The sequence below is a fragment of the Ylistrum balloti genome, unplaced genomic scaffold (assembly GCF_031769215.1).
Source record: "Ylistrum balloti isolate Yb309-2 unplaced genomic scaffold, AGI_CSIRO_Ybal_v1 Utg369568, whole genome shotgun sequence".
Classification (NCBI taxonomy): Eukaryota; Metazoa; Mollusca; class Bivalvia; order Pectinida; family Pectinidae; genus Ylistrum; species Ylistrum balloti.
In genome coordinates, this window is record NW_026781865.1 from 323620 (window position 1) to 338641 (window position 15022).

The 15022-nt window shown below is 38.2% G+C and overlaps 1 protein-coding gene across 1 annotated transcript in view; it reads left to right on the plus strand.

Annotated features, from left to right (window-relative positions):
- The window catches only part of LOC132558992 (ER membrane protein complex subunit 10-like), a 47726-nt gene that overhangs the window by 951 nt on the left and 31753 nt on the right, over positions 1 to 15022 (plus strand). The window contains exons 2-6 of the mRNA XM_060223637.1: positions 9076 to 9133; positions 9380 to 9498; positions 9685 to 9780; positions 10258 to 10439; positions 11208 to 11304. Of these exons, the coding sequence (XP_060079620.1) occupies positions 9076 to 9133; positions 9380 to 9498; positions 9685 to 9780; positions 10258 to 10439; positions 11208 to 11304 (552 nt within the window). The remainder of the gene's footprint in view (positions 1 to 9075; positions 9134 to 9379; positions 9499 to 9684; positions 9781 to 10257; positions 10440 to 11207; positions 11305 to 15022) is intronic.

Genomic DNA, 15022 nt, shown 5'->3' on the forward strand with positions numbered 1-15022 from the left:
ATCTTGTCCATTTGAACTTCATACACATAAGGTGAGAAACGTTTCAGAATGACCCCGGGGCCTTTCCAAACATCTTTCAGTTTTAGGTTTTGTCCAGGAAGAGAAGCATTGTCAAATAAAAAGACAATATCTCCGACTTTAAACTGCATCTGATGAACTCGAAGGTCATAATCCCTTTTCATCCTCTTTTGTGTGGTAACAAGAGTTTTTCTTGCAAGCTCATTTGCTGTCTGAATTGCCTCCACCAAGTTTTCCACATATGTATCAGAGTTGTTTGCCTTTCCATCGGAGGGAACGCGATACAACAGGTCAACTGGTTGATTAGTCTCTCGGCCCAGCATCATGTAGTTTGCTGTGTAGCCAGTCTGACGATTCACAGAGCATCTTAATGCTCCGGCTACTTGTGGTAAGTACACATCCCACTCGTCCTGAGATTTTATGAAACACCGGATAGCATTCATAATGGTGCGATTATATCGTTCGACCTGCCCGTTTGCAGATGGCCTATAGGCTGTGGTTCTGGTTTTATAGATTTGTAGAACTTGACACAGTGCCTTAAACAAACGGCTTTCAAAGTTCCGCCCTTGGTCCGTGTGAATTTGGAAAGGATATCCAAATCTGGCAAAGAATTCATTTACAGCCGCTCTTGCTGTAACCTCAGCGGTTTGTGTAGGCAAAGGAACACATTCGACCCACTTTGTGAATTGATCAACCATGACCAATATATATTCATTTCCTCTCTTTGTACATGGTAGTGGGCCCATAAAGTCTAGATGGACTCTTTCCATGGGTTCACCAGACTGAAAGAGGGTCAGTGGGCATCGTGCTTTCCGACTAGGCTTTTTCTTCGTATTGCACACAGTGCAGCTCTTTACAAACATCTGTACATCTCGGGACAACCCATACCAATGAAACCTCTGTCGCACCATGTGTTCTGTACGATTTATCCCTTGATGTGCACTTGCAGGGTTATCATGACACATTGAGATCACCTCTTCCCTCATACTTAAAGGTACTACTAAGAAGTCCACCTCACCCACACTGTCTTGGTTGTCTTGTGGATCTCTTCTCCGCAATACACCCTGTTCGTCCAGGAAATACATTTCTCTATTAATCCAATAATATTTTGTAGCTCTATTTGATCCAAAAAGTTCTCCTTCGTCTACAGTTTGTCCAGTCTTCAACCAATCTAGAATCACTTGCAGATCTGGGTCTTTTTCCTGAGCAGCTTGGATTTGTGGTTTAGAATACTGTAAGGAATATGTGTTCAAGGTATTTACACTCTCCTCTAAGTGTTCTTCCCTGGAAGTTAAGAGATTAATTCCTGCAGTTGATACCTCTACAGTAACGAGTCCGTTGTCCACTTGAGCATCTTCTCGCTCGTATCCCAGACGATTCACTCCTTGTGCACTTGGGAGGTTACTCAGAGAAACTGCTTCATCGACGTCTGATATAAAACGATGCCAGTGTTCATGGGCGCGCATGCAATATGAACAACCTCCACAGGGTAAGCTGGTTGGATCCAGGCCATGCTTAAAGCTGTCACATGGGTCCTTTTCTAAGTTGCGCGAAAGACTATCTGCATTAAGATGATCTTTCCCCTTTCGGTACATAATAGTCAGGTCATATTGGCTCAATTCCTCAAGCCATCTAGCCAGTTGTCCTTGAGGATTTTTAAAGTTCAGCAACCAGACTAAACTATTGTGGTCAGTTCGAACTACAAATTTGCGTCCTAACAAGTAGTGTCTGAATTGTCTTATACACCGAATCACAGCAAGAAGTTCTTTGCGGGTAGTGCAGTAGCGTTGTTGTTCAGGAGTAAGTGCAAAACTAGCATAAGACACAGTTCGTTCCTTTCCCTCTTGAACTTGGCAAAGTTCACAACCAATGGCAAAATCTGATGCGTCCGTGTCCAGTATGAAAAGATCATTGCTATTGGGAATTGTCAAAACTGGCGGTGAAATTAGCAGAGATTTCAGCTTCGAAAAAGCTTGCTCTTGTTCCTCATCCCACCGGAAGTGGTTTTTCCCAGTCAACTGATAAAGAGGGACTGCGATTCTGGAAAATTCCGGAATAAATGAACGATGATAGTTAGCAAATCCCAGGAACTGTTCTACCTCTTTTGACGATTCCGGTGTCAGCCATTCTTTTATCTTTTCCACATGTTTCTCACTTGGGGCAATTCCATTGTCACTGATTGTTCTGCCTAAGAATTCAACCTTCTTCTTGAAGAATTCACATTTAGCAGGTTTTAGTTTTAACTGAAATGCCCTGAAACGTTCAAACACTGCTGCTAGGTTTTGAAGATGATCTGTAAATGTTCGACCCAGAACTAAAACATCATCTAGAAAAGCCAAGACAATGTTCCAGGTTAATCCCCTAAGAACCAGATTCATCACTCTGGCATACGTTGCTGGGGCATTACAGAGTCCAAATCCCATCTTCACAAATTGGAATAACCCGTATTTCGTTGTAAATGCGGTTTTGTCCCTATCAGCCTTCCGTAATGGGACTTGCCAATATGCCGAGTTGGCATCAAGTTTGGAAAACCAGACATTATCTGCAAGTGCATCAAGACATTCCTCTATGAGAGGAAGCGGAAATACGTCCTTGGTGGTGACTGAATTGAGGCCTCGATAGTCTATACACCATCGGACTCCTCCATCTCGTTTACGGATTAACACAGGTGCCGATGCCCATTCTGAAGTGGAAGGTTCGATGACCCCTGCATCAAGCATTTTTTGTAAATGTAACTCCTCTTCATTGGAGAAACATGCTGGGGTTCTGCGAAATCGTTGTTTGATGGGTCTTGCTGATCCAGTGTCTATACTGTGTTCTAGGGCGCTAAAGTTACCTAAATCAAAGTCGTTCTTTGCAAAGACATCAGAATGATCCAGGACAAGCTTAGTAAACTGGTTCAACTCATCACCAGAGAGCCTTCCCTTGGCATCATCAAGAAGACACTGCACATGTTCAGGGAGTATGTCCGGTGTCTCATCTGCACATTGCAAATTATTCACAAATATTGGGTCACCATCTTGTTCCATAATCTCTGTGGCTTCACTCACAATAGCCATTTCTGTATTCCTCTTCAGGACTATATTTTGGTTAGTTACATTTACACAATACAGCTTAATATGGGAACTTGTATTGTATACTGATCTTGGAACCAGTAACCCGTTGTCTATAGTAGGTTCTACAACCACACTAGATCCATCCACCGCTCCAGAAAGCCGACAAGCTACCCTCGCCACACTGTTTGGGGGAACCACAACCCGCTTCTGTACATACACCTTGGTATCTGGATTAACTTGGAATTCCTTTCCAGTAGTTACATGAAGAATTTCTCCACGTAGGCGCATTGTCAAAGACTCTCCAGAAATGTCCAGTTGGGCATTGTTAGCTTTTAAGAAATCCAGACCAAGTAAAACATCATCTTCTATTGGTCCAACAAACAGATTTCCACTGTAGCCTTTTGACCCTAAAGTCAGCGTTATTGGTCCGATCACAAAACTCTCAATAGGCTGATTTTTTCCCGCAGCATTCAGTGTTACATGTCTGAGGATCGGTGGTGGGTCCTTAAGCTTTTTATAAACCTCATCTGAGATTATGGATATCTCTGCTCCAGTATCTACCACAGCTCTTGTTTCAAAACCGTCAACTACAATGGGTATCTGAAACATTGACGTTGAGCAAAGACGATCAACCACACCGGCTTCCAACTCTAAGGGCCATTTGTCTTTTTCATTATCTGTCTTGGCCATATTCTCTGTAGTTTCAACATCTCTATCCACAGTTTCGTGTGATGCTAGCTCATTGAGATTAGTGACCATTTCCTTGTCACAAACAAGGCCATTTTGGTTACCTAAGGTCGGGATTCGGCCTAGTTGTCCGACCTGGTGAAGTTTAACTGCTCACTGTCTTTTACATCAAGATCCTCGTGGAGATCTTCAGATGCCTCTAAGACTTGCACAGCTTTCTTATCATCAGCTTTGGTAGGACATTTTGTCTTAAAGTGACCCTTCTCACCACATCCATAACAAACCACTTCCTTTTTGGGGCTGTTTCCTAATGCTGCCAAAATCTGTTGTAGAGATTGTTGCATGTCTGAAACCTTCATTTCCAAGGATGCCAGTCGTTGATTTGTAGTTTGGGATTGCCAACTTGCGCTTGTCTGTTGGCTAGCTGGCTGCTTCTTTGGGAATGTTCGGCTCAAGTTTATGTTGTCCATGCTTGGTTCCTCGAGGGGTTCTTCTGAGGTCACATTATATTTGCCTCTGTCACGGCCATAAATAGCCTTCCTGTTGTGTTGGTAGAGCCGCATCTTGTCAACTACTTCCTCAATCGTTTTTAGACGAAGGTTGGAAACATATTGGCCTGCCTCCTTGTCTATTGCCCCTTGACAAATGGTAAGCATGGCTTGCCCATACATAAAATCATCAGGCAGATTGTGGTAAGCTCTTGTTGCCAGGGATAGTACTCTATCTGCCCAGTCTGCCAACTTTTCTCCTTGATACTGTTGAGCGTTTCGAAGACGGGCCTGGGTAGTTTCAGCCAATTCTTTGAATCCAAAACGGCGCTCCATCCGAGACACGATATCAAAATACTCCATATCTGGGTCACGGTCCAGAAGCATGGTGAAGTATTCACTTGCTTTGCCCTCCAGTACCCAGCACAAATTGTCCTTACATTCTCGGGCATTCAAATTTTCAGATTCAGAGAACTTGGTGAATTTGGTCATGAAAGCTTTCCAATCGGAGGTTCCATCATACTTTAACGTCTTCGGAGCATTCACACGTCCTCGCCTATGAGGTTGAATATGGCGACTCAACATTTCTGGTACGTCATACACTTCACGTGATCGACCTCGAGTAATAGGACCTCTTTCATAATGCCTTGGATCAATCTCATGCTGGTCTCGGGTTCGAGGGTCTCTATCATAATACCGGGTTTGTTGGTATGTTGCGTTGACAGATGAAGGTGAATGCCTTGGTATGTACTCCCTTTCAAACTCTGTACCCCTTGGTAGAAAGTTGGGGGTAGATCGACTTCTATAGGGGCTGGTCTCACCTGCTGATGATAATGGTTCAGTTTGGACATCTTGTTGATAAGGGTGAGGAGTACCAGAGACACCACGTTCATAACTTGGAGAGAAGTCAATGCTGCTCATCATGGCTTCTGTTGGTCTGAGATAGGGTATGGACAAAAATACATCCTGGTTTATATTTCCCATAACCTCACGGAGTTGCATGATCTTGTCTGCAAGCCGTTCTCCAATACCAGGAATGTCTAACAAAGATGTCTTCTCACAGAAGTTAATACGAATCATTGTGAAAGGGGATAAGGCGACAACAGGTCACCAACCACACGATCACAAATCAACGTCTCAGTCTTTTCCAGCTTCTGTCCTCAGTGTCTATTCGAGATTTGTCCTCAGAGGAATCTGTGGAACTTGTACTAGCCTGCACAACTCGAATATCGTTCACTGATTGTTCAAGTTTCCGTATGTCTCCTCTAAGTCCTGCAACAACTTGACCAAACCAAATGCGCTTTATGTTTGACTTTGCATGTAAACCATCATAATAATGTTCAAAACTGTAACGATAGGCTGTGACAAGATTTCGTGCCCTTCCTCGTCGCTTTTTGTGTTTTTTCACAATTGTATCAGCCCACCTTACAGTCCAACTGGTTGGCACTGTCTGATTATTCAAATGATGTATCCTCGAATTAACCTCCAGCACAACTTTATTGTGATGTTCCTGTAGGGGTCTAACTATGTCGTCCTGAACAGGTAGAGTTGAGTTCGCCAGTTGAAAAGCTCTCAAAGATGCCGGAGGGATAGTAATAAAACTTACTTTTGACAATGGTCTGACTTCCTTGATCCGGTCTCTAAATTTTGAAAGTTCTTGAATTAACTCATCTGCTGACTTCCCTGATGGTGTAATTGTTTTTCCAGAAGACTGACGGTCTAAATTCAGTAAGTCATTTATACCTCCTGCAATTTTGATGATGAGTATTTTTAATGGTTCAAATGTTCTAAGGATTGGAATAGACAATGCTTTAAGGTCCTCAATATTTGCTCCTCTCTGGATAATACATTTAAATTTAAAATCAGCTGGGTCACCAAATTGTTGAAAGTTATTTGCCCTGGAGTCAGCAATAAGCACACCTGCAAACTGTCTGTTCATCTAGTAAAAACAAAAACACAACAATAACACAAGCACAATGTGACAAAACACTTAAGTGTGTAAGCAAAGTAAAGATTTGAATATTAATTCGTAAGTCTGGGGTAGCGGTACAATACCACCCACCACACAGAAATCTAGAGTAATCTGGAACTGTAAAACACTATCGAGGTGTCCAGAATCAAATGAAACAACTGTTTAAAAATCGACCATTTCGAAACCGAAAACCAGGGGAGGTGACAACATAACACCTTACTCCAGCCAATATGGTCAAGAAATGAAATGTAATCGGTCAAGCGCTAACAGAGCACCTAACCAGATCGACAATTCACAGCAGTGTTTAATAATGACAGTTAACTGACGGACAGCTGACATAAGAAAGCGCAACAAAAACTGGGACGAAATAGTCTATTAATGTTCCCTCTACCCAGGATACATGAATAAACAAACACGAAAACGAAGTTGACAAGACTTGTAACGAGAACAAATGACATAAAAAATCAAGATGGCGCGCACCCTCTCCACGGGATTCTACACCGTCTTCCCTGAAACCGATAGAAAACTACAGCAGCAATGACAATCCCGGCAGTCCAAATTGCCGACGACGCCAATTGTAGTATTTTACCAGCCGTTAGCTTCTACGTAAATGTCCACTTTCTGTGGTAAAAACAAATCTGTTGAGTTTCGTCTGTTTCGACTTCTTTTTATTTCTGCACGTGTATCTCTCTATTTCACAAAGAGGCTATTCTCTGTCACTCACACGCTTGCACACATACACACACATAACCAAACATACAACAGTGACATAGTCAGTGTAGTCATTTTGGACAGGCGAAATTGGTTTGAAAACTTCCAAACCAAACCGTTAAAATGTAGGGCACTGAAAGATTACTGAATTATAGATAGCGGAGTATTTGGTGAAAAAACAAGTGTGTATACTGTTCACTAAAATTCTTCTGGGATTACAATTTATTATTTCTATGGGCTTATTTTCAGTTGATTTTATAATTTACACAAATATTTCATTGTGTTCGACTGTGATGATGTAGTCAGGGCCTTGTGAATGATTGTAAATCAATCTAGTTAGATCTATAAATAATTTTTGCAAATGAAGGATCATATTTTTGTTTAAATGGTAAATTGAGGTACACAATTTCCATAAGTATATAAGTAAATGAGTATTAACAGTTTTCTTCAAAAGCATTCCTTGAAATGTTGTCTTGTGCAGAACTTTACATTTACATTCTGTCAGCCAGGGTTCGACATTAAGGCACGTCTGAACAACATTGTCTAGTAAACCATCGGTTCGGGTTAGTTGAGACTGCGTCGAGATAGCCCGAATGGTCTAGTGCGAAAAGAATAAAAAATTTGTATTATTTTCATGCATTAATCGTATAATTAATCGATGGCGATAATTGAACCAGCCATTCACTGAAGACAATCTCTAGCATACCTAATAAGATGGTTACATCGCCAAGAGTGTATTGAAAACTTTTTTTTTTCCAACAGAAAAACTGTCATTTGTCACACATGCACAGCATTCCATAGTACGGGAAAAACCAACTATCGTTGGCTAGATCAATTTTTAGACTGGTACCCTGTTACTGTTTGTCGTTATTGGATGGTAAAGTTACAAAAGGGGCACAAGTTTAATGTACTTTTAGTCCAGATTAATTACATTAAAGATTTTGACATGTAGTTGTGTTAGTTTAAGATGTTGTCCTCTGGTAAAGGATCATGAAATGAATATTGACACTGTTTGTAAGATATAACATGTATTACATTCTTTTACATTGTAATTTTGTTTTTGTCTCAATGTTGGTAAAATAACACAGGAGAGAACAAACTTTAAAGATGTTCTTCATTTTTTAAAAATTGTCGAGTAGAAATCTCAAGTGGTCTAGTAAACTGTAAGTTACTAATCCACTAGTCCAGTTGAAAAAAATATTAATGTTGAACCCTGTCAGCCAAATCAAAATTGAATATTCTTAGATAAAGGTGTAATCTGTATGGAACAGAAAGATAAACTACCAACAAAATGTTTAATTTTAAGTTTACTTGTGATGGGTTAGTTGGTCCATTTGCTGCTTACACTACTCTGAAGATTGGCTTGGTTCCTGGTGCAGTATTCTTGAGTGTATTCCTGGGGAGTTTTTTTTTTATATGTTTACTTTTTTGCTTATGGTTGACACGTCTGAGCTCACCTCATATCTGAACACAATAGTACCATACAATGGTAGCAGTTTAGATTTTCCATTTAGGATTCCAGATCCTTGAGTAAGAAAGTCCATATCATAAAGACATTACCAATATACCACTACCGAACAAGAGGTATCTGTTGATTCTCTTAACTCTGAGTGTTGTGTTGTAAACTTTGTCTAGTTCTTCATCATACACATGTTTCTTATTAGCTTATTGTCAATTTGGTACTATAAAGTCCATCATCAATTGTGATTATAATGTCTTTTTGAATTAACATGGTTTTAGTTTGTGAGGTAAATCTGTAAACAAAATAACATTGTGGCAAGTATCAAACTACAGGTTGTTCAACCATCTCATCATTGTTGTAAGTTCTTTGTACATATTCTTTTATTGAAGGAATCCCAATTGTTTTTGGACTCCAAATATTGGAGTCCTTGACACATGCTTTTCCTCTGGGACTCACTGACATTTTAAAAAAAACTGGACAAACTTTTGGCATTGATGCTCTGGACTTAGCTGGGTAATATCCTACAAAAATGACTGGGAAGTGTTTGTAGTATTGGGGTTGGAAGCTGATGTATTACATTTTTTAATAATAGTAGTTGACAGGTTTGTTCTTCCTGCTAAAGTTTTCATTGCTTTCATCTATTAAGGTCACCTGTTAGTATTTTTACTTGTTTTTCTCTAGGCTGAGGATTTCTATGATGGACAAAGGACATTTGATGTTGAACACTGCCTGGATAATGGTAAGTTATAAATATTACTAAGCAGCCCTTTTTCCTACACATGTAATTAAGAATTGCAGTGCACATAGATTGAAAGACCTCTTCACAGATGCTTGACTGATGTAGAGCGTCAATAAAAGGTTAGAATTATAAGGACTTATAAACCAGAAAAATATGGTATCAAATTAGTATCTTATTTAAAATAGAATTTTGGTTTGAAGCAATCAAATTTTTGTTATATATTATAAATTGCATAATTTTGTTCAGACCAAGAAGTGCCCACATTTACCAAGCGAGGCACTGTAGTGGTGAAGTCCGTCAAAAATAACAGAGCCTTCCTTTCCGAGCCTGTCAACTTGTCACTGGATGAGAAGAGAATGCTTAAAGTGAGTATTTATATATTTGATGTCACTGTCTCAGAAAAAAGTTCCGTTTAGGTTGTATTAAAAATACCTGCTTGTTCTTGTTAAGGAATAGTGATACACAGTAACTTGAATGTCAACAAAGATCTCGGGATGACTATTTTGTCTTGGTAACTTTTAATTGTTTGTGAATGTGTGATGTACTTGTAGAATCTGGTAAGGGCCAACGACATTTACAGAGTGCGTATGCAAGTGAGGACCACTGGTAACTCTGAGGAGGACTATGTATATTCCTACACTCAGGCAGTAAGTGAACTAAATAAGACCCTTTGTTATCTTAGACACTGACTGTTTCTCTTACCTTTCCATTCTCTTCTCCTGTATTAGCTGTATATACTTTATACTACTAAAACCCATCCCCCCCTCCCACCCTACAATCCTTGTTTCCCATACCATTCCTCACCACCCAATGCTGTACATGGGCTGTTACTCCTTCACCCACATATCCTATACTTAGACAGTTTCTGTGATGTCCCTCCTCCCTCCTTGACCCTTCCACCAACGATTTGAGAAAAAAAGAAAAACTGAGCATTCACATGATCCTTGAATATGAGTCCTGGACTCCTATATCTGAGTTTCAAAAATCATGTTGCCTTTTTAAAATGAAATTGAACTTATGATATCATATTTTGAATAAAGTCTGTTTACTTGTACATGCTTGTTTATAATAAGTATTTTGTTGATGTCTGTATGTTTTTTTTTTTTGTTTGTTTTTTTAAATAGTGTGGAATCTATGAGTCAGAGTTGTCAGATCATCTATGGATCCATTTTGACCAATCAGGGGAGATAATTGGGTTTTCCATATCCACTGATCCAGCACAGTGTCTTGGTAGCAGTGTAGACAACTCTGACTTGACTCATTGGAATACTACAGTAGATATATCACAGACTATCTTAGGTCCAGCGTAAGTATAATTAGGCTACACTATTTCTTTTGTTTACATTGAAATTGAATTTTTACAGCAAATTTACTTATAAGAGTGTATATCTATACAATATTTTTCATTTTCTTTCAAACTTATTTTCTCACAAGTGTTTCTTCAAAGAAATTTATTGAATATAGGCTTGAAATCATGAATCCTGAAGACTATTATACAACATTATAAATTGAGTGTGGGTTATATCCATATAACTTATGAATCCCTTCTCTTATTAATGGAAAGTAAACATCATACATGAATATATCAGAATTATAAACAATTTAAAGTAAAATATCAGAAGCAAAAAATGGAAAGAATGATTTCAAAAAAAGTTGTTTATAATGTAAACACATGCATATGTACATATATTTATCAAAATACACTTTAAAGGGTGGTACTTAATATCAGAAGCCAGTAGCCAGCTGAAATATCTGCTGTTTTTCAACATTAAAATCTCTTTCTACAACTGTTTAGTTTAATGTGACATGTAAACATGCTTTTACCGAGTTAAGTTAACTGTTGTAACTATTCCTCTGTGCAAATTGCAAACTTTAGTCACTGATCAAAATAAAATGTTCTACAAACCAATGGCACAATTTTGTGCAAATATGAAACTGTTTATTATAATAACTTCATGTCAGATATGAAGTTTTTGAAAATAGAGACATGAAAAGGTTCCATAAAATTCTTTACAGATTTTTGAAAAAGTATATGATTGACATCTAATTTCATTTCCTTATTTGGTGTTTAAAGACCTGACACACAAAGTTACATTGAGAAGATGAAGAGGGATGAAATGGAAAAAGCTAGAGGATCACAAAGTGACAATCGTTCTTTCTTCGCAAAATATGTAAGTACAATTTTTTTCATAATTAAGGTACCTATATATTTTCCAATCAAGGACTTTGATAACTCTTCCAGGCCAGTGTTGGCCTACACAGACACAGACAGAGATTTGAGATGTGTGGGTTGATGCTTCTTATATGTGGTGGTTTGTGTTTCTCTGAACATGTGGTGGTTTGTGTTTCTCTGAACATGTTGTGGTTTGTGTTTCTCTGAACATGTTGTGGTTTGTGTTTCTCTGAACATGTGGTGGTTTGTGTTTCTCTGAACATGTGGTGGTTTGTGTTTCTCTGAACATGTTGTGGTTTGTGTTTCTCTGAACATGTTGTGGTTTGTGTTTCTCTGAACATGTGGTGGTTTGTGTTTCTCTGAACATGTTGTGTGTCTCTGAACATGTTGTGGTTTGTGTGTCTCTGAACATGTTGTGGTTTGTGATGTTGTGGTTTGTGTTTCTCTGAACATGTTGTGGTTTGTGTTTCTCTCAACATGTTGTGGTTTGTGTTTCTCTGAACATGTGGTGGTTTGTGTTTCTCTGAACATGTTGTGGTTTGTGTGTCTCTGAACATGTTGTGGTTTGTGTGTCTCTGAACATGTTGTGGTTTGTGATGTTGTGGTTTGTGTTTCTCTGAACATGTGGTGGTTTGTGTTTCTCTGAACATGTTGTGGTTTGTGTTTCTCTGAACATGTGGTGGTTTGTGTTTCTCTGAACATGTGGTGGTTTGTGTTTCTCTGAACATGTTGTGGTTTGTGTTTCTCTGAACATGTTGTGGTTTGTGTTTCTCTGAACATGTGGTGGTTTGTGTTTCTCTGAACATGTGGTGGTTTGTGTTTCTCTGAACATGTGGTAGTTTGTGTTTCTCTGAAAGCAGGGATAAGGACTGGTCTATGTTGCCATAGTTGGGTCCTTGGGCAAGACTTTTTACCCTGGTTGCTCAGGATAGCATGTGATGGGCCCTCTGTATGACATTCAGTGAGATAGCAAACAAGTACTACAAGGAGACTTTGTATGGTGATAAACCAAGTATACTATTACAAACAGGTTTTGCCTTGTATAAAGAAAATATCAGCTAAGTGTAAAACGTATTGTTTATCCTGTGATGGGCCACCATCAAAATTATGGCTGAAACTCAGGGTAGGGTTTTATTGCAGGACAGTATACGGTATAAACTGAGGGGAAATAGGTTTGACTATTGGCTCATATTAAAGCCATGAAATACGTGTTTTGTTATCTGAATTATCCAAAATAATCAGATATAGATCACCCATGTTGAAAAATTAATTTGGTAAACCTCTGGTCAGTTCAAATAAGTGATAGTTCAAACCAGATTTTTCAATAAAAACAACAATTTTCTGTCTAGGTGTAGTTTGAACCCTTTCTATTTTGTTTCACTTACATTTTGAATTTTTCTAACATATCTTGAGACTACATGTTTAACTATTGACGTAAAATGCTCTGGATAGCAGGCTGTAAAACATAGTCAGATAAAGTCTCAATCCACTCTCCATCAATGTAGTACAGTATATGATTCAAAAGATGATTATTTCATAATCAACATTTTCCCCCTCAGGAAATGCCATCTCTGACTGGTCGTTTCCTGCCTTGCTAGGATGCGTTTAGTCACTTTGTCATGATTTTGGGCAATGTCAACCCTGACAAACTCTAATTTATTTTCACAAGCATAATTTCATATAATTCAAACAGGTTCAACAGTATTTAATGATTTTTTTCAAACTGACGGATGGTTTACAGTACACTTGTCTATCTAGACACATAAGACATGACAAGATTAAAGAATTATTTTTCTGTTTACATCAGCAATCTCATTCAGACTGATGTTTTAGCATTATCATGTGAATGTCTGGCCACTGTCATATGTTTAATGCCAGTCAACAGGCTTGTTACCATTTTCTAGCAATTTTCCCAAGAAATTGTTGAAATTGTTAAATTTATATTTTTATAGAGAGACAGGTGACAAAAAAAGTTAAATCTACAGAACAGCATACATTTAGATAGGCTTATTACCAGGACAGGCTTCTGCTGGTATGTTATTAGATGTTGCTGTTTTATTGCAACTGGGAAACAACTGTCAACTGAAAATATGTGGTTGTGTTTCAGTGATACATTTGTAAAGCTAGACTCAGGCTAATAAGGTGCTTGATTTAATCACTTTTTCCTGTGTGTTTATCATCAGTGGAACACTATTTAACATATCTCCACTTAGCACAGTAATAAAACATATATCTATAATTAACGCGATTAGCTAAATTTACATTTAGAAGGAGTGTAGCTTCCAAATTTGGTATATATATAGTTATAGCTAGTTCCAATCAAATAAGTTCATTTCTGGTAGTGAACATGAAAGACACAAGAATTTGATAGATTTCAGATTGATGAAGCTTTTAATAATTTTGAGAATAAATGTTAATTTTGTACAAAATTTTAATAAGCAATAATATTTGTCACAATAATATCCAAACAGTATTTCACAATTTGAAGGACAACAAAAACACATTCAGCACTTTCATCAACCTTCTCTGTATATATCTACTCTTAGGTGTTGCATGGCCTGTACTGTTGAGGTTGTGTTATCAGGCAGGATACTTTTATCAGTTGCCCTAGATGTCATGCAATGGGCCTCCTGTATGTTGTACAGTCGGGTAGTCATCAGCTGCTTCAAGGAGACTCCACTTCAGAACAACCCCGGTTATTGATGGGATGATAAATCCAGAAATCAGATGTGTCCTTCTATGTCCTACTTTTCCAGTTTTCAAATAAGATGTTAGTTGTTTACTGAAGTCAGAGCTTGCCTCATTAGTTTTTTATCACGCTTGACACTTAAGATCAAATCTACAGACAAATCTCCAGGATACAATGCTAACTACTGCAGGAAAGAAAAGGTATTCAGAGCATGTAAAATGACAGAAGTGTCCATTTTCACATAATCACTATGTGATTTCTTTCAGAAAAGTTCTTAAGAAATGATATTGTATTCATTAAGTAATAAGACCATAATTAGATCATGCACTGAATTTGTGTCTGATTCAATGTTCTGTTTAAATCCAATGAAGCATGAGGGAAATTTCAATTTTATAAACAATTTACCAACTTCTCCACTGAGTATATGATCTCATAAACAAAATAAAGGGATACTACTTTTATTAACAATAGTTTAGCAATGACTCTATTCAAAGAATCAGATACAAGTATTTACCTACGTTCAGAATGATTTTGACATGATGTTAATCAATACACAATAGCCATACATTAACAAGAGCAGGAGACTGATAGCTTTTTTACTGAGACAACAGCAGAAAACATTTCTTTATTTCAATCATCTAAATCACATAAAATATCCAAAAAACCCGAGTTGTCCAAATTGAACTGTAAAATAAGGGAATACAAAAACCTGTGTTGTTACAGTGGAACTGTAGAATATGGGTGTACAAAACCTGTGTTGTTACAGTGGAACTGTAGAATAAGGGTGTACAAAAACCTGTGTTGTTACAGTGGAACTGTAGAATAAGGGTGTACAAAACCTGTGTTGTTACAGTGGAACTGTAGAATATGGGTGTACAAAACCTGTGTTGTTACAGTGGAACTGTAGAATAATGGTGTACAAAACCTGTGTTGTTACAGTGGAACTGTAGAATATGGGTGTACAAAACCTGTGTTGTTACAGTGGAGCTGTAGAATAAGGGTGTACAAAACCTGTGTTGTTACAGTG